The 16,978-nt window shown below is 60.7% G+C and overlaps 3 protein-coding genes across 7 annotated transcripts in view; 2 read left to right on the plus strand and 1 right to left on the minus strand.

The window, feature by feature from the left end:
- POLR2E (RNA polymerase II, I and III subunit E) overlaps positions 1 to 16,978 on the minus strand; it is a 140,318-nt gene that overhangs the window by 116,239 nt on the left and 7,101 nt on the right. The gene's annotated exons all lie outside the window — the stretch shown is intronic.
- On the plus strand, positions 9,324 to 12,245 carry CIRBP (cold inducible RNA binding protein). Of its 3 annotated transcripts, XM_049787956.1 has the most exons (7): positions 9,337 to 9,404; positions 10,309 to 10,474; positions 10,565 to 10,671; positions 10,766 to 10,904; positions 10,996 to 11,077; positions 11,157 to 11,227; positions 11,557 to 12,245. In XM_049787956.1, the coding sequence occupies exons 2-7, from the start codon at positions 10,345 to 10,347 to the stop codon at positions 11,571 to 11,573; spliced, it is 546 nt and encodes a 181-aa protein (XP_049643913.1). In that variant the 5' UTR covers positions 9,337 to 9,404; positions 10,309 to 10,344; the 3' UTR covers positions 11,574 to 12,245. The 3 variants fall into 3 exon arrangements, with proteins under 3 accessions (XP_049643912.1, XP_049643913.1, XP_049643911.1); XM_049787955.1 differs by lacking the exon at positions 11,557 to 12,245 and having other exon boundaries at positions 9,324 to 9,404; positions 10,366 to 10,474; positions 11,157 to 11,330; XM_049787954.1 differs by lacking the exon at positions 11,557 to 12,245 and having other exon boundaries at positions 11,157 to 11,330.
- On the plus strand, positions 14,050 to 15,606 carry FAM174C (family with sequence similarity 174 member C). The gene is made up of 3 exons (XM_049787962.1): positions 14,050 to 14,297; positions 14,876 to 14,980; positions 15,343 to 15,606. Coding segments are annotated over exons 1-3 (354 nt in total). The 3' UTR covers positions 15,344 to 15,606.

Raw genomic sequence — 16,978 nt, forward strand, 5'->3', positions numbered from 1 at the left:
GCGCAGAGGTGCCCGCGGGGCGGGAGGTGTGGGTCGAACCCAGGTCCAAGCCCTGCTCAGTGCTACTGCGTGACCCGGTCGAGCGCCTCGGGGCTGGGTGGGGGACGGGGAAGGACCTAGTCACAGGTACCGGCTGAATCACCAGGGCCTGGTGCCGGCTGCTGCATGCGGAGCGCGGGGGGTGGGGTGGGTGGGTGGGGGTGAGGCGGGCAGTGCCCGGGGGCCTCAGAGCTCATGCCTGGGGCGCTGCTCAGCACGCAAACAGGAGTCCTGGGGTCAAGGGCTGCCCAGTAAGTTGCTGGCCCTTTCCCTGCCCCCCATTATTCCCAGGTCCTACTACTAGGCCTGCGCCGGTGACTAGGCCGCATGGAGATGTGGGGGAAAGATCGGAGAGGGGAAACTGAGGCTACAAGTTCGCAAGTGTGGCGGGCCTCTGAGTGGGCGGGGTCTGTCCCGCACCGCCCCTCCCCCATTGAGAAAAAGTTGAATGGGAGGGGGCGGCCTCCGGAAACCCGCAGGGATGGAAACGCGGTTTCCAGGGCAACGCGCCGCAACTCGGGCCTGACGTCACCGCGGGGAGGTCGCCCCGCCCGCCCCCGTCCGCGTGTCTCCAGGCCCGGCCCCGCCCACCGCGGCGAAGCCTCATTGGCGGTTGGCGACGTCACTCTTGGACACGCACCCATAGCGGCGCGGCGTTGCCCCGCGAGAGGCGGGCCTGTGGCGACGGCGGCAGCCCGACGCAGTGCGCAAGCGCGGCGCGGGGGCGAGCGGCCCCCTCCTTCTGGCCGCACGTCCGCCAGCTTTGGGGGCGGGAGACGCGCCGAGGGTCTGACGGCGGTGGCTGCGCCCGGACGGAAGAGGGGGCGTACTCGGGGGCGCTGCACGTGGACCCCCCCTTAGTCCTGGCTTTCTTTCTCACGTGCACCCCGTCCTGCCACGTCCAGGCAGGCACAGCTGCTCCCTCCCGGTCGAGGGGAGCACACGGGGCTTGGGCCTAGGAAGGCCCAGGCACGGGAGTTTGCCAAGTGGGGGGCGCGCTGCAGGTGCAAGACATGAAATGAAAGGCGTGGGGGCCGGGCGGGGAGACCAGTGAGCGTCAAACTGGGAGAGAAAGAAAAGGTGACGGGCAGAGGCCAAGGCAAGCACCCTGAGGATCTTGGGGGGGGGGGTCTGCAGCATGGGACGCCGGCTTGGGGGAGAGAGCACGGAATTAGCACAAGTCAGAAGGTTGCTCAGATTCTGGAGAGTTAAAAGCGGGGGTTGCAGGAAAAGGGGGAGCAAAAGCTGGAGAGAGGTTCGTCTGAAAGCCCCTCCCCGCCTACGGCTTGGGGGAGCAGAGGCAGTTCCCACTGCCTGCAGAGGGGGGTGGCGTTTGCCCGTTGCACCCCAAAGCTGGCTTCTTGGGAGCCCGAGCCCAGGTGTCTGTCCGTCTGTCTCAGGTGGGCAGAGCTGGCGCTGCGATGGCAGCTGCGAGCCGAGCCGTGTTGGGTCACTGGGGTTACCAGCCGGGCGGTGTGTAGGGTTGGGGTGGGTGGCCAAATGGGTAATTGGGGCCCTGCGTGGTCCGGACAGCCGGGAGGCGCCATCTGGGGACCTGGGAGCGAGCTGCGGCACCCCGCCCCCCCACCGCGCGCCCGGCTGCTGCCCTGGGCACCTCCGCCCCCACCTGGCCTAGCCGCCTCTCCCCGCGCCCGCCCGGCCGAAGTGAGTCGGGAGTCACCCGGGCCGGCTTTGGCCCCGGGCCCAGCCCTGGAGTCTGGACTCCGGCCCCACCCACGCGGCCCGCCCGGGAGGGCAGAGGACGCGGGGCCTCAGGTGTCCCCCGGGACAGGTGAGCAGCAGCCCCCCCTCCAGGGCGAGGGTGGAGAGGGTCCATGCGGGCGGCCCGGATTTGGGCGCCTCCTTCCTGCGCCCGCCCCTCCGCCCTCTGTCTAGCTCCCGACTCGGTTTCTGGTTCCCGGTCTGGGGTTCGCTCCTCGCTTTCCTCTCTTCTGCTCCTCCTGGGTCTGGCTGGGTCTCCCTATTTTCGGCCAGCTCGGTCTCCCCGGCGGCCCCCCCACTTCCGTCCCCATTCGGGGTAGCCCCCTCCCCTCTCCCGCAGACATTCCAGCCGCCGCCTCCGCCTCGCTGCCCCTCCCCGGGACCAGCTGCTGCGGAGTGGGGTGCCCTGCCAGGAGACCTCAGTCTCGGGCTGAGGTCAGAGGTCGCGGTGCAGGCGGGGGCCCAGGGTGGGCACCCCCTAACCTCTTTGGAATGTGGGCGGAGGCGGCCGCCCGGGGGCCTGAGACAGCTGGTTACAGCCGCCTGGTCCACACCCCAGACCTTGCCCACACACGGGGCGGGGGTGAATTCGTGGAGCCCTGACGACCCCCGGGGGACCCTCCACCCTCCGACCCAGACCCAGCCGTCGGTTCTTCCCGGACACTTTCCACCCCAGCACCCTGAATACGCAGCGACCCCAGTTCCTGACACCCGGCCCACGCTTCTCAACCCACTGTGGGACCTTCCCAAGAAGGTCGCCCCTTTCTCACACTGGGCCCACACGTCCCTGGAAGACAGCGGGAGACAGGCCAGAGCTGTGAGCCTTTCATGAGGCCTACCCGGGTTTGATCCCGGGCACCCCCACAGGGTGCCCCACCGAGTCAGCCAGGAGTCAACTTTGAGCACCCCTGGAGGACTGTGGGGGCGGGTATATATATATATATATATATATATGCATCCCCTCTTTCCCATGTCTGGGTGTCAGCAGGACGCACTCAGCCCCGCTGCACCAAGGGAAATAAAAGGGGAACAAAGAAGCGGGGTTCTGGGGCCCCCCCGACCGACCTCAGGAGCACCCAGGCCACGCCCACCGCGCGGTGCTGGGGCCTCCGGCGCCCGCCTACCTGCCAGCTGCCTCGTGGGAGGGCGGCCAGCGCTCTGGACCCCTGTGGGCAGCCACCATGGGGCGTGTATGACCAACTGTTGGGGTGCAGTGGGGGCAAGGCGCGTGCGGGGGCGTGCACCTGGTCTGGGTAATTGCAGTGAGTGGTATGCCTACTCCAAGCAGGGGAGGGGACTTCATCTGTGCTAACCGCATGACCCCTGGAGATGACCCCAATCCCAGGCCTACCTCCCCTGGCTTAGGGATCTTTCTGTGGGTGAGGAGGTAGGGTGCTGACAGTGTCCCTGCATAGTGGTCCTCATCTCCCCCAGGCCAAAAACAGGGTCCCACAAGGGGGTCAGACTTGTCCAGGCTCCAGTGCGTGCTCTGGATCTTCCTCTTTGCATATCCTACCCGGCCCTGCCTCAGTTTCCCTCGGAAGGAATCCTCCTTGGGCTGGGTCTCTGCATACTAGGGGGCAGTCCTAGGGGCAGCATGGCCCTGACTAGTTCAAGTGGGCTCCGGGCCCCAAGGTTTTTCTCTCTACCCATCGGGTAGAGGGAGGGCCCACATTCATAGCCCCGCTTGGTATGTGCCTGCAGTGTTGTGGGGGGAGCAGATTGTGGTCACCCCCAAAGTCCCTGCTAGGGCCTGGCAGGAGCTGGAGTGACAGCCTCCACATTTCTGGGCTGTGAGTCACCCTGAGTTCTGCTAAGACTGTTCCATCCCCCCTCCAGTCTTGCACTATGGGGACCCCTTCGTAGGAGCAGCAGGGAAACGGAAGCAAAGCCCCCCTTCCATCTGGCTCCTCTGGTGCCACCCACAGCTGAGTATCCAGTGTTGAAAGGAGACAGCCACAGGGGTGGCCTCCCAGGACACTCAGAAGAACCCCCACTTTGTAAGGAGGAGGATGCATTTAGCCCCTCCTCCTGCTTCTGTCTGTCCCTCTGCAGCCCTCGGCGGGAGGGCCCCCTGGCCACCCCTGACAAAGCTGGGGTGCCTACCCCAGAGGCATGAGTCACGCCAGCAACGTGGGGACAAGTGCTTGCGGAGTTTGGGCCCACCGAGTTCTGCACGCCCAGCCCTGTCCCTGTCTGCCCCCATCCCCTCAGCACAGCTCTGCTCTCTGCTCGGCGCCTCTGCGGGCGGGCGCGTGCGTGGCTGTCAGGGCCACCCCCCAAAAAATTCTGTACGCACAGAGCCATCCCTGTGCGTTCCCTTTGCGCACACAAACGCAGTGCAGTCCCACCTTCCTGTCCACACAAACCAGGAGTCCCCAGGAGGCCTCGTTGCTCCGGCTCTGTACCCACGAGTGCCCTGCCCACGGGCACACATGTGCACCACACCTAGCAACGCGCACACACAGATGCCGTCTCCCTCCGCTGCCCCCCACCTCCCTGGCTGGCTCTGCGCCCCGCGGATCTGGGCCAAGCGGGCAGGCTACAGGCTTGGTCTCTCTTCCCTGCCGCCCCGTCGGTGCGGTGCCAGGTTCCAGGTGCGGTGCACGGCCCAGACCCTTCCCCGCCTCCCCCAGTCCCACGGGCCGGGCCGAATAATTACTCGGCCCCAGGGTCTCTTCCGCCATCCCCCGCCCCTGCCCCTCGCCCCCATCTCTGCACCTTTCATCCCGACCACGCCCGTCCTGGGCACAGACGCTCATTACCTCCGCCCGCCCGGTCATTAGCCTGGGTCGGGGGAGGACCCGGCGTCGGCCCGGCCCGGCCCCGCGGGGAGGGCGGAGGGGGGCGGTGCGGGATCCAAGGGAAGGGGACCCCGCCTTTGTCCCCATGGCGACGCCCCGCGCGCGTCCAGGGCCGGGGGTGCACTGGGGCAGGCTCAGGATGCGATGGGGTGCAGGGGTTTGTGAATGAGCCACCCACCGCCGGGTTAATCCCGGTCCCCACCAGGCAGGCGGCGGTAGCCCTGTGCGCCCTGGCCACGAATAGCAATCTCGCCTGCGCTCGCTGGCTATTTTGAGGCCCCCGCTTCCCCCAACAGCGGTCGGGGCCCGGCGCGGAGGTGAGGCCCGGGAGCCCCTTCCCACGCTGGACCCGGGTGTGGACCGGGGGTGGGGGCAGGACCTGGCTCCGGGGCCGGCGACGGCGAGGCCGCAGCGACCTCTAGTGTCACGACTGGGGGGGATAAGGGGTCTGGTCTAGCTTGGCCCAGTGATTTGATTGGGGGGGGGGGAGATGGGGGCAAACACAATAGTGCTCAGAGGTTGCTCCTGGCTCTACACTCAGAAATCGCACCTGGCAGTGCTCAGGATACCATATGGAATGTCAGGGAACGAACCAGGTCGGCGGCATGCAAAGCAAACACCCTAGCCGCTGTGTTTTTGCTCCACTCTGGTCCCAAAAATTTTTTGGGGGAGGCTTTGGGTCACACCTGGTGGCACTCAGATTACTCCTGGCACTGTGCTCAGAAATTGCTCCTGGCAGTCAGGCTCAGGGGACCATATGGAATAACGGGAATCGAACCCAGTTCCATCCCGGATCAGCCATGTGCAAGGCAAAAGCCCTACTGCTATGCTATTGCTCCTGCCCTCACCCCCAGGCCATTGATTTGATATTTCTGGAAGCTGCCACAGTCAGCAGTGCTCAGGACTTACTTACTCCTTGCTCTGCACTCAGAAGTCATTCCTAGCGGTGTTTGGGGACCATAAAGGGATGCTGAGAATTGAACCCTGAAGACCAAGTGCAAGGCAAGTGCCCTACCCCTTGTACTTGAACTCTGGACTCATAATTTGAGCCCCCCACCCCATGTGGAATCACAGTCAGGATTACACACAAGACCTAGATGCAGACTCAGGACACAGCAGAAACGCACGGAAACAGGTAACATTGGGTGTGGATGCATCTGGCCCAGAGGGTCTGTAGGTGCCAATGCCCACTATGATGGGAACAAGACTTGAGTCTGTGTGCAGCCGATTCCCAGCCACCAGGCTCTGTGGTAAGTACTTGATCACTGTGTTGTTGAATGAATGAATGAATGAATGAATAGAAAACTAAGGAAGAAAACGGGTAGAGCAGGAATGGTGTTTCCCTTGCATATAACTGACCCAGGTCGATTCCCCTGCATCCCATATGATTCCCTGAGCACAGCTAGGAGCAATAAATGCCTGAGTGCTGAGCCAGGAGTAACCCCTGAGCATCATCAATGTGGGCCCAAACCAACATTAAATAAAACTTTTCAAAAACAGAGGGGATTTTTTTTGTTTGTTTCTTTGGGGCCACACCCGGTGTTGCTCAGGGGTTACTCCTGGCTGTCTGCTCAGACATAGCTCCTGGCAGGCACGGGGGACCATATGGGACACCGGGATTCGAACCAACCACCTTTGGTCCTGGATCGGCTGCTTGCAAGGCAAATGCCGCTGTGCTATCTCTCCGGGCCCCAAAGAGGAGATTTTTAACACTGGAGAAAGGCAGCAAGTTTTAGCTAGAAAACAAGGACAGGGGCTGGAGCGATAGCACAGTGGAGTAGGCCGTTTGCCTCGCATGCATCCTGTCTGGGTTCGATATTCTGCATCCCATAGGACCCCCTGAACCTGCCAGGAGTAATTTCTGAGCATAAAGACAGGAGTAATCCCTGAGTGCCTCTGGGTTTGGCCCAGAAACAAAAACAAGGAAGCAAAAAAAGGAAGGAAGGGAGGGAGGGGAAGGAAGGGAGGGGAAGGAAGGAAGGAAACAGGGATAGGTGCATCACGGGTGAAAGGCAGAGATGCCCCCAAATAGGACCCTCTCTTGGCCTTGCCTCCCCCATGGGGCCAAGCATTGCCCACCTATCTTAGCCAGGAAGTCCGTGAAAAAGAGAGGGCCGGAAGGACTCCAGGACTGGGCAGCCTGGCCCCAGACCCCCCTCCCCACTGGCCACAGCAGGAGGGGGAGTGGAGTAGGCTTGGATGTCTTCGCTCCTTTTAATAGCTACCCTGCGTGAGTGGCTGACGCAGCAAGCTGCGGCTGACAGGAGGGGGGCCAGTGGCAGGGGGGGAGGTTCAGAGTGGGTGGTGACAATGAGTCATGAATGCTGCGGGGAGCAGAGGGTCCTTGAGCCAGACCAGGAGGGGACCAAGTGACCTTGTTGGTAGAAGCGGCTGTGCAGCCTCGCCCTGCCACCATGTCAGCTCCGCCCACTCTGGCAAGTGCCACTTAGAGGATGGCAGCTGGGCCCAAGTGAATAGCAAAGCAGGGTTTCTGCTTCTGTAGTCCTTCACTGGGGGCTCAGGACCAGAGAAGCCCCCAGAAGCAAAAGCTAAGGCTACCTAAGATTTGTGGGGACAATGGGTCTCTGCAAAGTGGGTTTGCTGGAGACCTCTTGAAACTGAACCAACGAGGGCTGCCTTTATTTTTTTTCTTTTGGTTTTGGGGCCACACCTGGCGTTGCTCAGGGGTTACTCCTAGTTCTGTGCTCAGGAATCACTCCTTGTGGGATCAGGGAACCCCACATGGGATGCTGGAGATCAAGACCTGGGTTGGTGCGTGCATAAGGCAAACACCCTACCTGCTATGTTATCACTCCAGCCCCTAGGTGGGATGCCTAAAAGAGGAGATGGAGAGACCAGAGGAAAGATAGTACAGAAGCAGGGAGGGTACTTGTCTTAAACACAGCCAACTGGGTTTGATTCCTGGCATCTCAGATGGCTCCCTGAGCACCACCAGGACTAAAGTAATCCCTGAGCTAGAGGCGGGATTTAGCCCTGAGCTCCACCTGGTGTGACCCAAAAAGGAAAAAAATAAAAGAGGAGACGGAGCCAGGAACTGCACAGTGGATAAGGTGATTGTTTTGCATGAAGTCGACCTGGGTTTCATTCCTAGCACCCCTAGCCCACCAGGAGTGACTCCTGAGTGCAGAGCCAGGAGTAAGCCCTGAATACGGTCAGGTATGCTCCCTACCGCTCAACAGAAGAGCCTATAGTCTGGGCAGACATAGTACAAATACAGCAGGTCTGAGCATGCCTGGCACCTGATCAACCAAAGGCCACAATGGGTCTCCCAAGAAGACCCATCAGGAGTGATCCCTGACTACAGAGCCAGGAATAATAAGCCCTGCATACCACTGGGAGTGGGTCCCCCAACTAAAACGCAATAAATAGGATGCCTTAGTGCAAAGGGGGTTTGCTCCCAAAGGTGCTGGGATCCTGCCCTAGAGCCTGTGTTTAGCAGGGCTACAGTTGCTGAGATTACGGGTACTTTGTTTTCCTGTTTCTGGGCCACGCCCCCCAGTGCCCCTTAGGGGCTTCTCCAGAGACCTGGCTTGGGAATAGAGCTCTAGTCCTGCTGAATCCTCTTTCCCCAGAGATCATGGAAAGAAATAAGACAGAGGAGCAGAATGGCCTTGGAGCAGGGTTCCCCATGGGTCTTTTTCCTTTTGTTTTTGGGCCATCCTATGGGTTACTCTTGGCTCTAGGCTCAGGGGACCATATGGGATGCAGGGGAGTTGAAAACCAGGTCGAACTTGTAAACCAAATGTCCTGTGCACTGTATTCTCTCACTGCTTGTCTTTAGTGAGTTTCACTGGAAAGTTGAGAACCAACCCCACTAGTAGAATGGAGAGCCCAGGGAGGGAGTGAGTGTGCACTGCAATGTATGGCTGGGATGCTCGGGAGAGAATTGGAATGTTGTTACTTCACCAGGGGTGCTGGAAACAAGAGTTTGGTTGGGATGTAGATGCAATTGTGCACTGATTGGGGTCTGTCTGCTAATTTGATTGAAGTTGGGGCTCTCTAGATTGGAATGTATGAAGAATTATGGAGCCTGAAAGTATGGCAGTTAGGGCTTTGCCTCACACAGGACTGACCCTGTTTTGATTTTTGGGATTCCCCACTGGGAGGGCTCCCTGAGTGACAAAACCAGGAGTACCCCGTAAGTACTGCCAGATGCGGTCCAAAAGCCAAAAAAGAAAAAAGAATTAGGATCTGAGAAAATACTGGGACGCCCATACATCAAGTTGTCGCAACATTTGAGGTTTGGGTGCCAAGTTCTTGGAGTCAATCTCATTGGCCTGGGTCAAAGAAAATGTCATGGGGGAGTTCAGATGAAGTCAGGGTGCCTGAGAGAGAAGGCTTGCGCGGGGTACGGCGACGTCGGTGGGACCTTATTGTAGTACAGCCAAGTTTAACGACAACTCGGGGATCGCCACGAGGCGCGCTGGCACCTGGAAGCCTCGCTCCCTTTGTTCTCCGCCGCAGGCCGGGAGGCGGGCACGCGGAAGTGGGTCAACCCCGCCCCCTGGGCCGACCCCGCCCACGAGGGGGCGGGGGACTGCGGTGGTCCCGGTCGGGACCAATCAGCACGCCCGGCGCCGGCGGCGCGCCAAAAGGGGCGCGGCGGGAGCGGGTCCGGCCCCCAGCTCATGAATATGAGGCGCAGCCGCGGCCTCCGGCGTCTCGGATTGGTCGACGCCGGGCCCGGGGGCGGAGCCTGGCGGCGGCGTACATAAGGACGGACTCGGGCCCCACCCCCTCTCACTTGCGCGTTAGGAGGCTCGGGTCGTTGTGCTTCGCTGTCCACCCGCCAGCGTCAGGGACCTGCCCGGCTCAGTGGTGAGGGCCCCGGCGGCACCGGCTCCTCGAGCCCGGGGCGGCGGCCTGTGCTCCGGCCGATCCGGCCGTAGCGGGGCGGCGGCGGCGGCGGCACGCCCCTGGGCGGGGGCGGCGCCGGGGCGGGCTCGGGGTGGAGTTCCGCCCCGCCGGCGGCTCGGGCCTGCAGGAGACCGGACCGGCTAGCGGCCGGAGGGCTTTGTCCCCCACGCCCCACTCCCGCAGGCCAGGCCCGGCCCGCTGCCGCGCGCGCGCGGGGGTCTTCACTGCAAAATGGCGGCCGCGAGCGCCAGGCTGCGCCCCGCGAAATGGCGGGAGCGCCTGATGCCCGGATGCGGTGGCGCAGGGCGCGCGCGGGGCGCATGCGCGCGGGGCGGGACCACAGGCAGGGGGCGGGGCCAGTCTGGCCTGTTCGGTTGCTGGTGGCTGGTGGGGTGCACCTCTTTCCCCCAGCGGGCTCCCCCATCCCGTGTCGACACGAGTGTACGGGGTATTCAACTCCAATGGTTGTGCTCTCCTCTCGATCTCCCCATTGTTCTGCCCGTTCAAAACCTGCTTCTCCGTCCACCAAGCACCTCCCCGCACCCACCAATTTTAGGGTCAGTTTTAGGCTTCAGCCCCTGGTTGCAAATGAGAACGGGTTGCAGCTGGCTGGTCCTTGGAGATCGGCACCTGCCCTCGCGTCTAACACCCAAAACCCACTCCCCAGAGCCAGTCTGAATGAAGCTCTATGGGGAAAGGGGTCCGGCAGCTATCCCGAGCTCCATCAAAGGCCAGAGACCCAGCTAGAGAAGAATTAAAAGCTTGCTACTGGCAAGGAGTTTTAGGAGCCCCGAGTTTGGTTTTGGTTGGGTGGAGGAAACGCTAGGACAGCCGTTTCTGAGCATCCCCCCCCTTGGTGGGACAGGCGCAATGGCCTCGGGAGTCTGGATGCAGCCCTTTGATGGCTCCTCTCGGCCCTCAGGCTGTAATGGCATCAGATGAAGGCAAGCTTTTCGTCGGGGGCCTGAGCTTTGACACCAACGAGCAGTCGCTGGAGCAGGTTTTCTCGAAATACGGACAGATCTCAGAAGGTGAGCGGGTGCTGAGCCAGATTGGGGAGCCTGGCTAGCTGGCCTCGGGGTAGTTGGGTGGGTGCTAACTGCAACTCTGTTCCCCTGCAGTGGTGGTTGTGAAGGACAGAGAGACCCAGAGATCAAGAGGCTTTGGGTTTGTCACCTTTGAGAACATTGATGATGCCAAGGATGCCATGATGGCCATGAACGGGAAGGTGAGTGGGGGTGCTGCTTTGTGGGGAGAAGGGGCTGGGTGGGAGATGGTGCCTTACACACACACACACTTTTCTTCCCCCCATTACCCTACAGTCGGTGGACGGCCGGCAGATCCGAGTGGATCAGGCAGGCAAGTCTTCAGACAACCGATCCCGCGGATACAGGGGTGGCTCTGCTGGGGGCCGTGGCTTCTTCCGTGGTGGTCGTAGCCGGGGCCGTGGATTTGTGAGAGGTGAGTCATCCTAGAGGGCAAGGCGCAGGGCAGGACCAGGCAGCTTCCGGAAAGAGCCATATGAATGATCCCTTTCTATGTTGTGCTGCAGGAGGAGGGGACAGAGGCTATGGGGGCAGCCGGTTTGAGTCCAGGAGCGGGGGCTATGGCGGCTCCAGAGATTATTATAGCAGGTGAGTGTCAGGCCAGTTGGCAGGGAGGGAGCCTTAGCCTGATGTCTGTGGTGCCCACCAACCTGTGTCCTTTGCACAGCCGGAGTCAGGGCGGCGGTTATGGGGACCGGAGCTCAGGCGGGTCATACCGAGACAGCTACGACAGTTACGGTAAGTCCCGTTCCAGGCGCTCCGTGCTTCCATGGCCTGTGGTGGGAGCTGTCACCTTGGCATCCTCTGTGAGCCACCCAGGCTGAACAATCACACCTTTGTCACCGTTTCCACCAGGAATTTAAAAGGCCCAAAGCCAAGGGACCTAAAGCCAGGAAAGGGAGCCATGGTAGCTCAGGTGCATGTGTGGCCGCCCAGCCTGCGGCCCCAGGCCCCGGGGGGTTGGTGCTCCAAGCCGCAGGGCGCCTCCAGGCCCAATGCCGGGAGTGGAATGTGCCGGGCTTGCGCGTGCTTCAGTGCCTTTACACTGTCCCTGCTTCTGTTCTCAGCTACACACAACGAGTAAAAATCCTTCCTGCTCAAGATCGTCCTGCCAATGGCTGTGTGTTTACAGAGTTTGGGAGCTCCGCCGAACCGTTACTGTGTAGTGAACACACCTCCTTGTACCCCACTTTTGTAGTCTCCTCAGTTCTGATCTTGTCCAACACAGCCTGACTGCTTTGACCCTACGGGGCCTGCTTGGCCAGACCTTTCCGCTTGCCGGAAGTGCTGTCTGTGTCAGGGCTGTGGGAAGCTTGCGAGAGCACTTCCGCCTTTTTTCCTTTTGGCCACCAGCCGTGGTTCTTGGTTTTTTTTTTATTTTGTTCTTTTGAATCATCGCTGGGGGCTGTGGGGGTTTGAAAAACGTTTTTGGTTCGGGTTGCATTGCCATTTTTGATTTGGAGTGGGGCGGCTCTGAAGCCAGTGGCCCATCTGAGCAGGACTACAGGACTCGAGGGCCCTCTGTCGGCAATCCTGCAGCCCGACGCCTTGGGAGTGTAGCGTGGTAGGGCCATGGGGCCCTGCTGCATCCACGCAGACTTCCCCGCAAGGTTCTGAACATGTTTATTTATATTGTCCTTTTTTACTGGAAGCCGTACGCCTACCCCATTGCTGTTGTATTTGAAGTGGTTAAGGAATTCTTGTACGCAGTTTTCTTTGGCTTTACGAAGCCGATTAAAAGACCGTCTGAAACTAACTCGCTCTGACAGTCCCCTTTACTTGCTCAACACACCTGTTCGCAGCCTGGCAGCGGGCAGCAAAGGGCAGTGAGGACTAGGCCGTGGCCCTGCCCAGGGTCCTGTGGGCAAATGCTGCGGGTGGGCCTCCGGGTGGCTCGTAAGGCAGTGGGTGATGGGAGTGAGCCGCTGAGTACAGGGTGGCCTCCCCCAGAAGCTCAATGGGGCGGCCGTGCATCTGTACGTTGTCCCAATCAACTTAGTGTAGAGGCAGAAGTGGGCCAGTATGTGGGCAGCAGGCGGCAGCTGGGGCCAGTGCACTTGGCTGGCCCCTTAGCTAGTCTGCTGTCAAGAGCTTGATGAGTTCTGAGCGTTCTCCGCTAGCCTATGGAAGCCGCAGCCCTCGGAGGAGAGAAGTGTTGTACGCCCACAGCCCTCTGAGACGCAGGCTGCCCCTGGTAGCTGGTCTGCGGAGCTAGCCCTGTAATTGAGGTAACAACTTCTGCTCGTGTCCGCATCCCTTCTCTCGAGAGATCCTGTGCAAGTAAAGCCATGTACCGGGGAATGCTCCTGTGACGTGTCTGGTTTTCCTTTTTTACCTTTTTTCTTTTTTTTTTTCCCCCTTTTTTTAACCTATAGAGCTTAGAACTAAAAGTGTCCAGCCCTGGCCGGGCATCCTCCCTGCCTGCACTTGGCGAGGAAGGTTCAATCCATTCATTAGCAGGATTGGAGACCACCGAACACCCAGCCTCGGGGAGATTTTTGTTTGTCTACTGACAGTCTCGAAGACAAGTCTTAACTCCACCTGTAGCTTACTTACACTGATGTCTGTTGCTACTATGATTTTTCCCAGAGGCCCCCCTGCTCTAAGCAGCTCCAGCCCAGGTGGGCTGCTGGCTCTGCTTATGGCTGGATGGGGCCCACCACAGCCCCCCTGGGCTCCGTCAGCATGGCCCCAGTCACGAGCTTGGAAACCCTCCTAGGAGCTGTGGATGGTGTGGGGGTGGCCGGGAGGGGCAGTTTCAAGATTCTCCCGGGATGTCAGGGTAACACTCCTTTGCTTTGGCAGGTTGAAGGGCAGGAAGGCGGCATGCTGGGAGGGTACTCAGAGCACAGTGATGACCTGGGGTCGCTGTCCCAGGAGTGAGGACAGCAGAGCCAGAGCTAGCTGCAGCACACAACTTCCTTGGCAGTCGACACCTGTGAGTGCTTTCCGGGGAGCCAGCAGGGTCCTCCCACTCCCGTGGATCTCCCTCTCCTAAGCCCCCTCCCAACCCATCTCTTTTCTCCACCAGGTGCTTGAGCCCAGGGCCGGGGCTTCAAGTGGTGGCGTCAGGAGCCCTGAGTGGCAGCTGGTGCACGGTGGCAGCTGGCAGGTGTCTGGTCCTCGTCCACAGCCAATGTGCAAGACGGATTTGAATAAAAGACTGGTGTGTCTACCCAGAAATCTGAGTCTGGTTTGTGGGGGAGTGGGTGGAGGGGGTGGGGTGCTGTGATCACAGGGTTGCTGCTGGGGTGAAGGGGTGGGGCAGGAGAACTTTTCCGAGTCCGGGCCACCAGCTGGCGCCCCAGAGAGCACCTGGAGCTCTGGCAAATTCCCGGACGTGACCGTGGAGCTGGCTGAAGTCAAGTGCTGCCCCTACCGGCCTGGCCCCGGCATTGGCCCAGCAAGGCGGCTGGCGGGCGGGCTGACTGCGGGGGGCGGGGCCGTTCCTGGGAACCTGCGCGCTGGGAAGCGCTTGGGGCGGAAGGGGCGGGGCGAGCTCCGCCCCGGCAGTGAGTGGCAGGCGCGGGGGCGGGCCGGGCCGCCTCTTCCGCCGGGCCATGGGGCCGCTCGTGCCGCCGCCGCCGCTGCCGCTACTGCTGCTGTGGGCGCTGCTGAGCGCGGCCGGGGAGCTCACGCTGCAGCCGCCGCCCGCCGTGACGAACGGGAGCGCGGCCGGGCCGCCGCACAACAGCACTCGGTCCGTGGGAGCGCTCGACCCGCCCGCAGCCTGGGTGTGGCGTTCTTTCTCCGTGCTTACGGGCTTCACGGTCCTGGCCGCGCTCTACTTCCTCATCCGGGCTTTCAGGTGCGTCAACGTACGCCGGCCCAGGCGGCCAATCAGCGCGCAGCTCCCGGGGCGTGTCGCGCTTTTGCTGGGGTGGGCGGGGTTAGCGCTCTCCCACCGGGCTCCACCACCGAGCCGGCGCCCCCTTCCCTTCCCGGCGGGTCTCTGTCCGAGAAGCACTCTCGCCCGCCGGTGACCTGGGCGTCGGCCTTGGATCTCTCCACCATCTATGGAAGTGGCGCCGTAGCCTCTGGGCTCCAGGATGCGGCTGCGGCAAACTCCGCCTTGGCCTGCTAACGGGCAAGGCCGGGGCGCCGCCCCACCTGCTTCCACCAATCCTTCTAGCGCTGCTTTTCCTTTCTGGGGGTCAGTGACCTTAATGGACTCGGCCCAGAGCCGTGTGGTTCCCCCCTCACTGCCAGGGTGCAGGTGCAATGTGCAAAGGAACAAACTGCATTGAGATGGCATGGCCCCGACACCCTGGTTTGATCAGGAATGTGGGTGCCCGGCACTAAGGTATTAGAGTCACTAACCACCCCACTGACAAGGGCGCCCCCCCCCCCCATACACACACCCTTGATTGGTCTGACTCCTTCCAGGCTGAAGAAGCCACAGCGGCGGAGGTATGGCCTCCTGGAGAACACTGAGATGGCCTCACTGGACAGCGACGAGGAGACTCTCTTTGAGACCCAGAATCTGAGATGGTAGCGCAGCATGGGGGAGGGCCTGGGACACCCCATCCCCATCTCCCACTTCCCTTGTGCCGGGTGAGCTACAGCCCCCATGTCACTAAGAAATGACAAGACCAGTCCTCACAGCCCTCCTGCACAGTGACCTTGCCTAAGCTGGCCCCCACTGAACTGAAGCTAGTTCATAGCATGCAGAAGAGGAGGCAGGAGCTGGGGCGCAGTTCCCAAATCCTCAGTGTGGAAGGGCAGCTTTGCTATGACACTGGTGGGGGGGGTGGGGGCTGAAGGTGCACCCCTGGCTGGGAGCTCCACTTCTACCCAGCAGAAGGGTTGGGGGCTGGACCAACCATCCTCAGGCCCCACCCCTCACCTTCCAGAAGCTGAGATCCAGGAGGCAACTTTGGCAGCAGCGCCCCGGATGGAACAAGTGCTGGCCAGGACTGCAGACACTGGCAGGATGTGGAAATCCGGTTGAAGCAGCTATTGTCACTGTCACCTGATAGCACTGCCCCCAAACATCGCAGGGGAAGCCAGGGGAACCCCCTGACTGATTACCTCGGTTTAGCTGAGTGGCATGTCTGGGACTACCTTTCATGGAGCTGGGGATAATAAAAGCAAATGGGGTTCTGAACCCTGCCCCCCCACTTCCTCTTGGTCAGACTCTGAATCTAGGGTCAGTGAGGGGTGGGCGGGTGTATTGGTCTGTAAGTGTGCTTGGGTTCCTGGTAGGTCAGAGGTGGGCTGCTGAGGCCTCTGCCCCAAGTTGTGGGGGCTCAACATGAGGGGTCATATGTAATAGATGGAGGAAAGGGGGGATTCACCCCTACTGCCACTGGTTCCCTTAGAGCAAAAGAAAACGAATTTCTGTTGGTCCATGGAAATGTCAGCCATCAAACCCCGGTGGAGGTGTCTCCCTCAGGTTCCCTACTCACCCCTATGGTGATTTGGGTGCTATTTGCAGAGTCTCTCTAAGAGATAGTGTTTTATACTATTGAGCCCGTCGTAGGCACTGTTCTCTGCCCAAGAAGTCGCTTGGCACCTCTGTGGACATTCTATTTGGGCAGATCCCTGTGCTGAGCTCTCACACGTGCACAGAGCTTGCTTTGGGGGCTCTTAAAGACAAGTCTGCAGTCTCCCCTAGGCCCTTAGTCTCGACTCCCTTTCATGGCCGCCTCGGATAGTCATGAGAGGGAACTGCCACCAGATGGCAGCCTCGCGCCGCTGGACTGCCCCTGGGTCTGCGGTGGGTGTGGCCTGGTTCTCCAGCCACTGGGGTACAAGGTGCAAGCTGGCGCCTCTGGAGGTCCCACCTGCCCACGTGGGGGTTTCATTAAGCCATTGACACCCCTTTCACCCTGGGATCCACCTGCACCGGAAGTCACCACTGGTCACTCCTTTCCAACTAGGTTGCCCTGGGCTCTTTCCAGGGCAACTTCCCCAGGTATCTGTCCCCCACAAGTTTTTGTTTTTTTTTTTGGTTTTTGGGTCACACCTGGCAGCGCTCAGGGGTTACTCCTGGCTCTACGCTCAGGAATCACTCTTGGCAGGCTCAGGGGACCATATGGGATGCCAGGATTCGAACCATTGTCCTGCATGCAAAGAGAAAGCCTTAACTCCATGCTATCTCTCCGGCCCTCCACAAATGCTTTTTGATTTATTTTGTTTTGGAGCCAGATCGTGCTGTGCTCAGGGCTAACTCCTGATTCTGCGTCCAGGAATCATTCTTGGTGGGCCTAGGACTGAACCGTGGTGGGCCACTTGCACTGCAAGCACCCAAAGCAATAACGCCCTGTTTTCCCCCAAAAAACACCCAGCAATACTCGGGAATCTTGACTGCACTCAGGAATTACTCCTGATGATCCTTAGGGGATCATATGGGATGCCAGAGATCGAACCCGCGTTTGCTGTGTGCAAGGCAAGCGCTCTGGCCTGGCCCCCTTTGCTTTTTCCCTTCGCTGTTACTGCTCCTCCCTCTAGCGCGCATCCACTTTCCCCAGGCACTCCGTGTCCCTT

Source organism: Suncus etruscus, chromosome 15 (assembly GCF_024139225.1).
Source record: "Suncus etruscus isolate mSunEtr1 chromosome 15, mSunEtr1.pri.cur, whole genome shotgun sequence".
NCBI classification, from domain to species: domain Eukaryota; kingdom Metazoa; phylum Chordata; class Mammalia; order Eulipotyphla; family Soricidae; genus Suncus; species Suncus etruscus.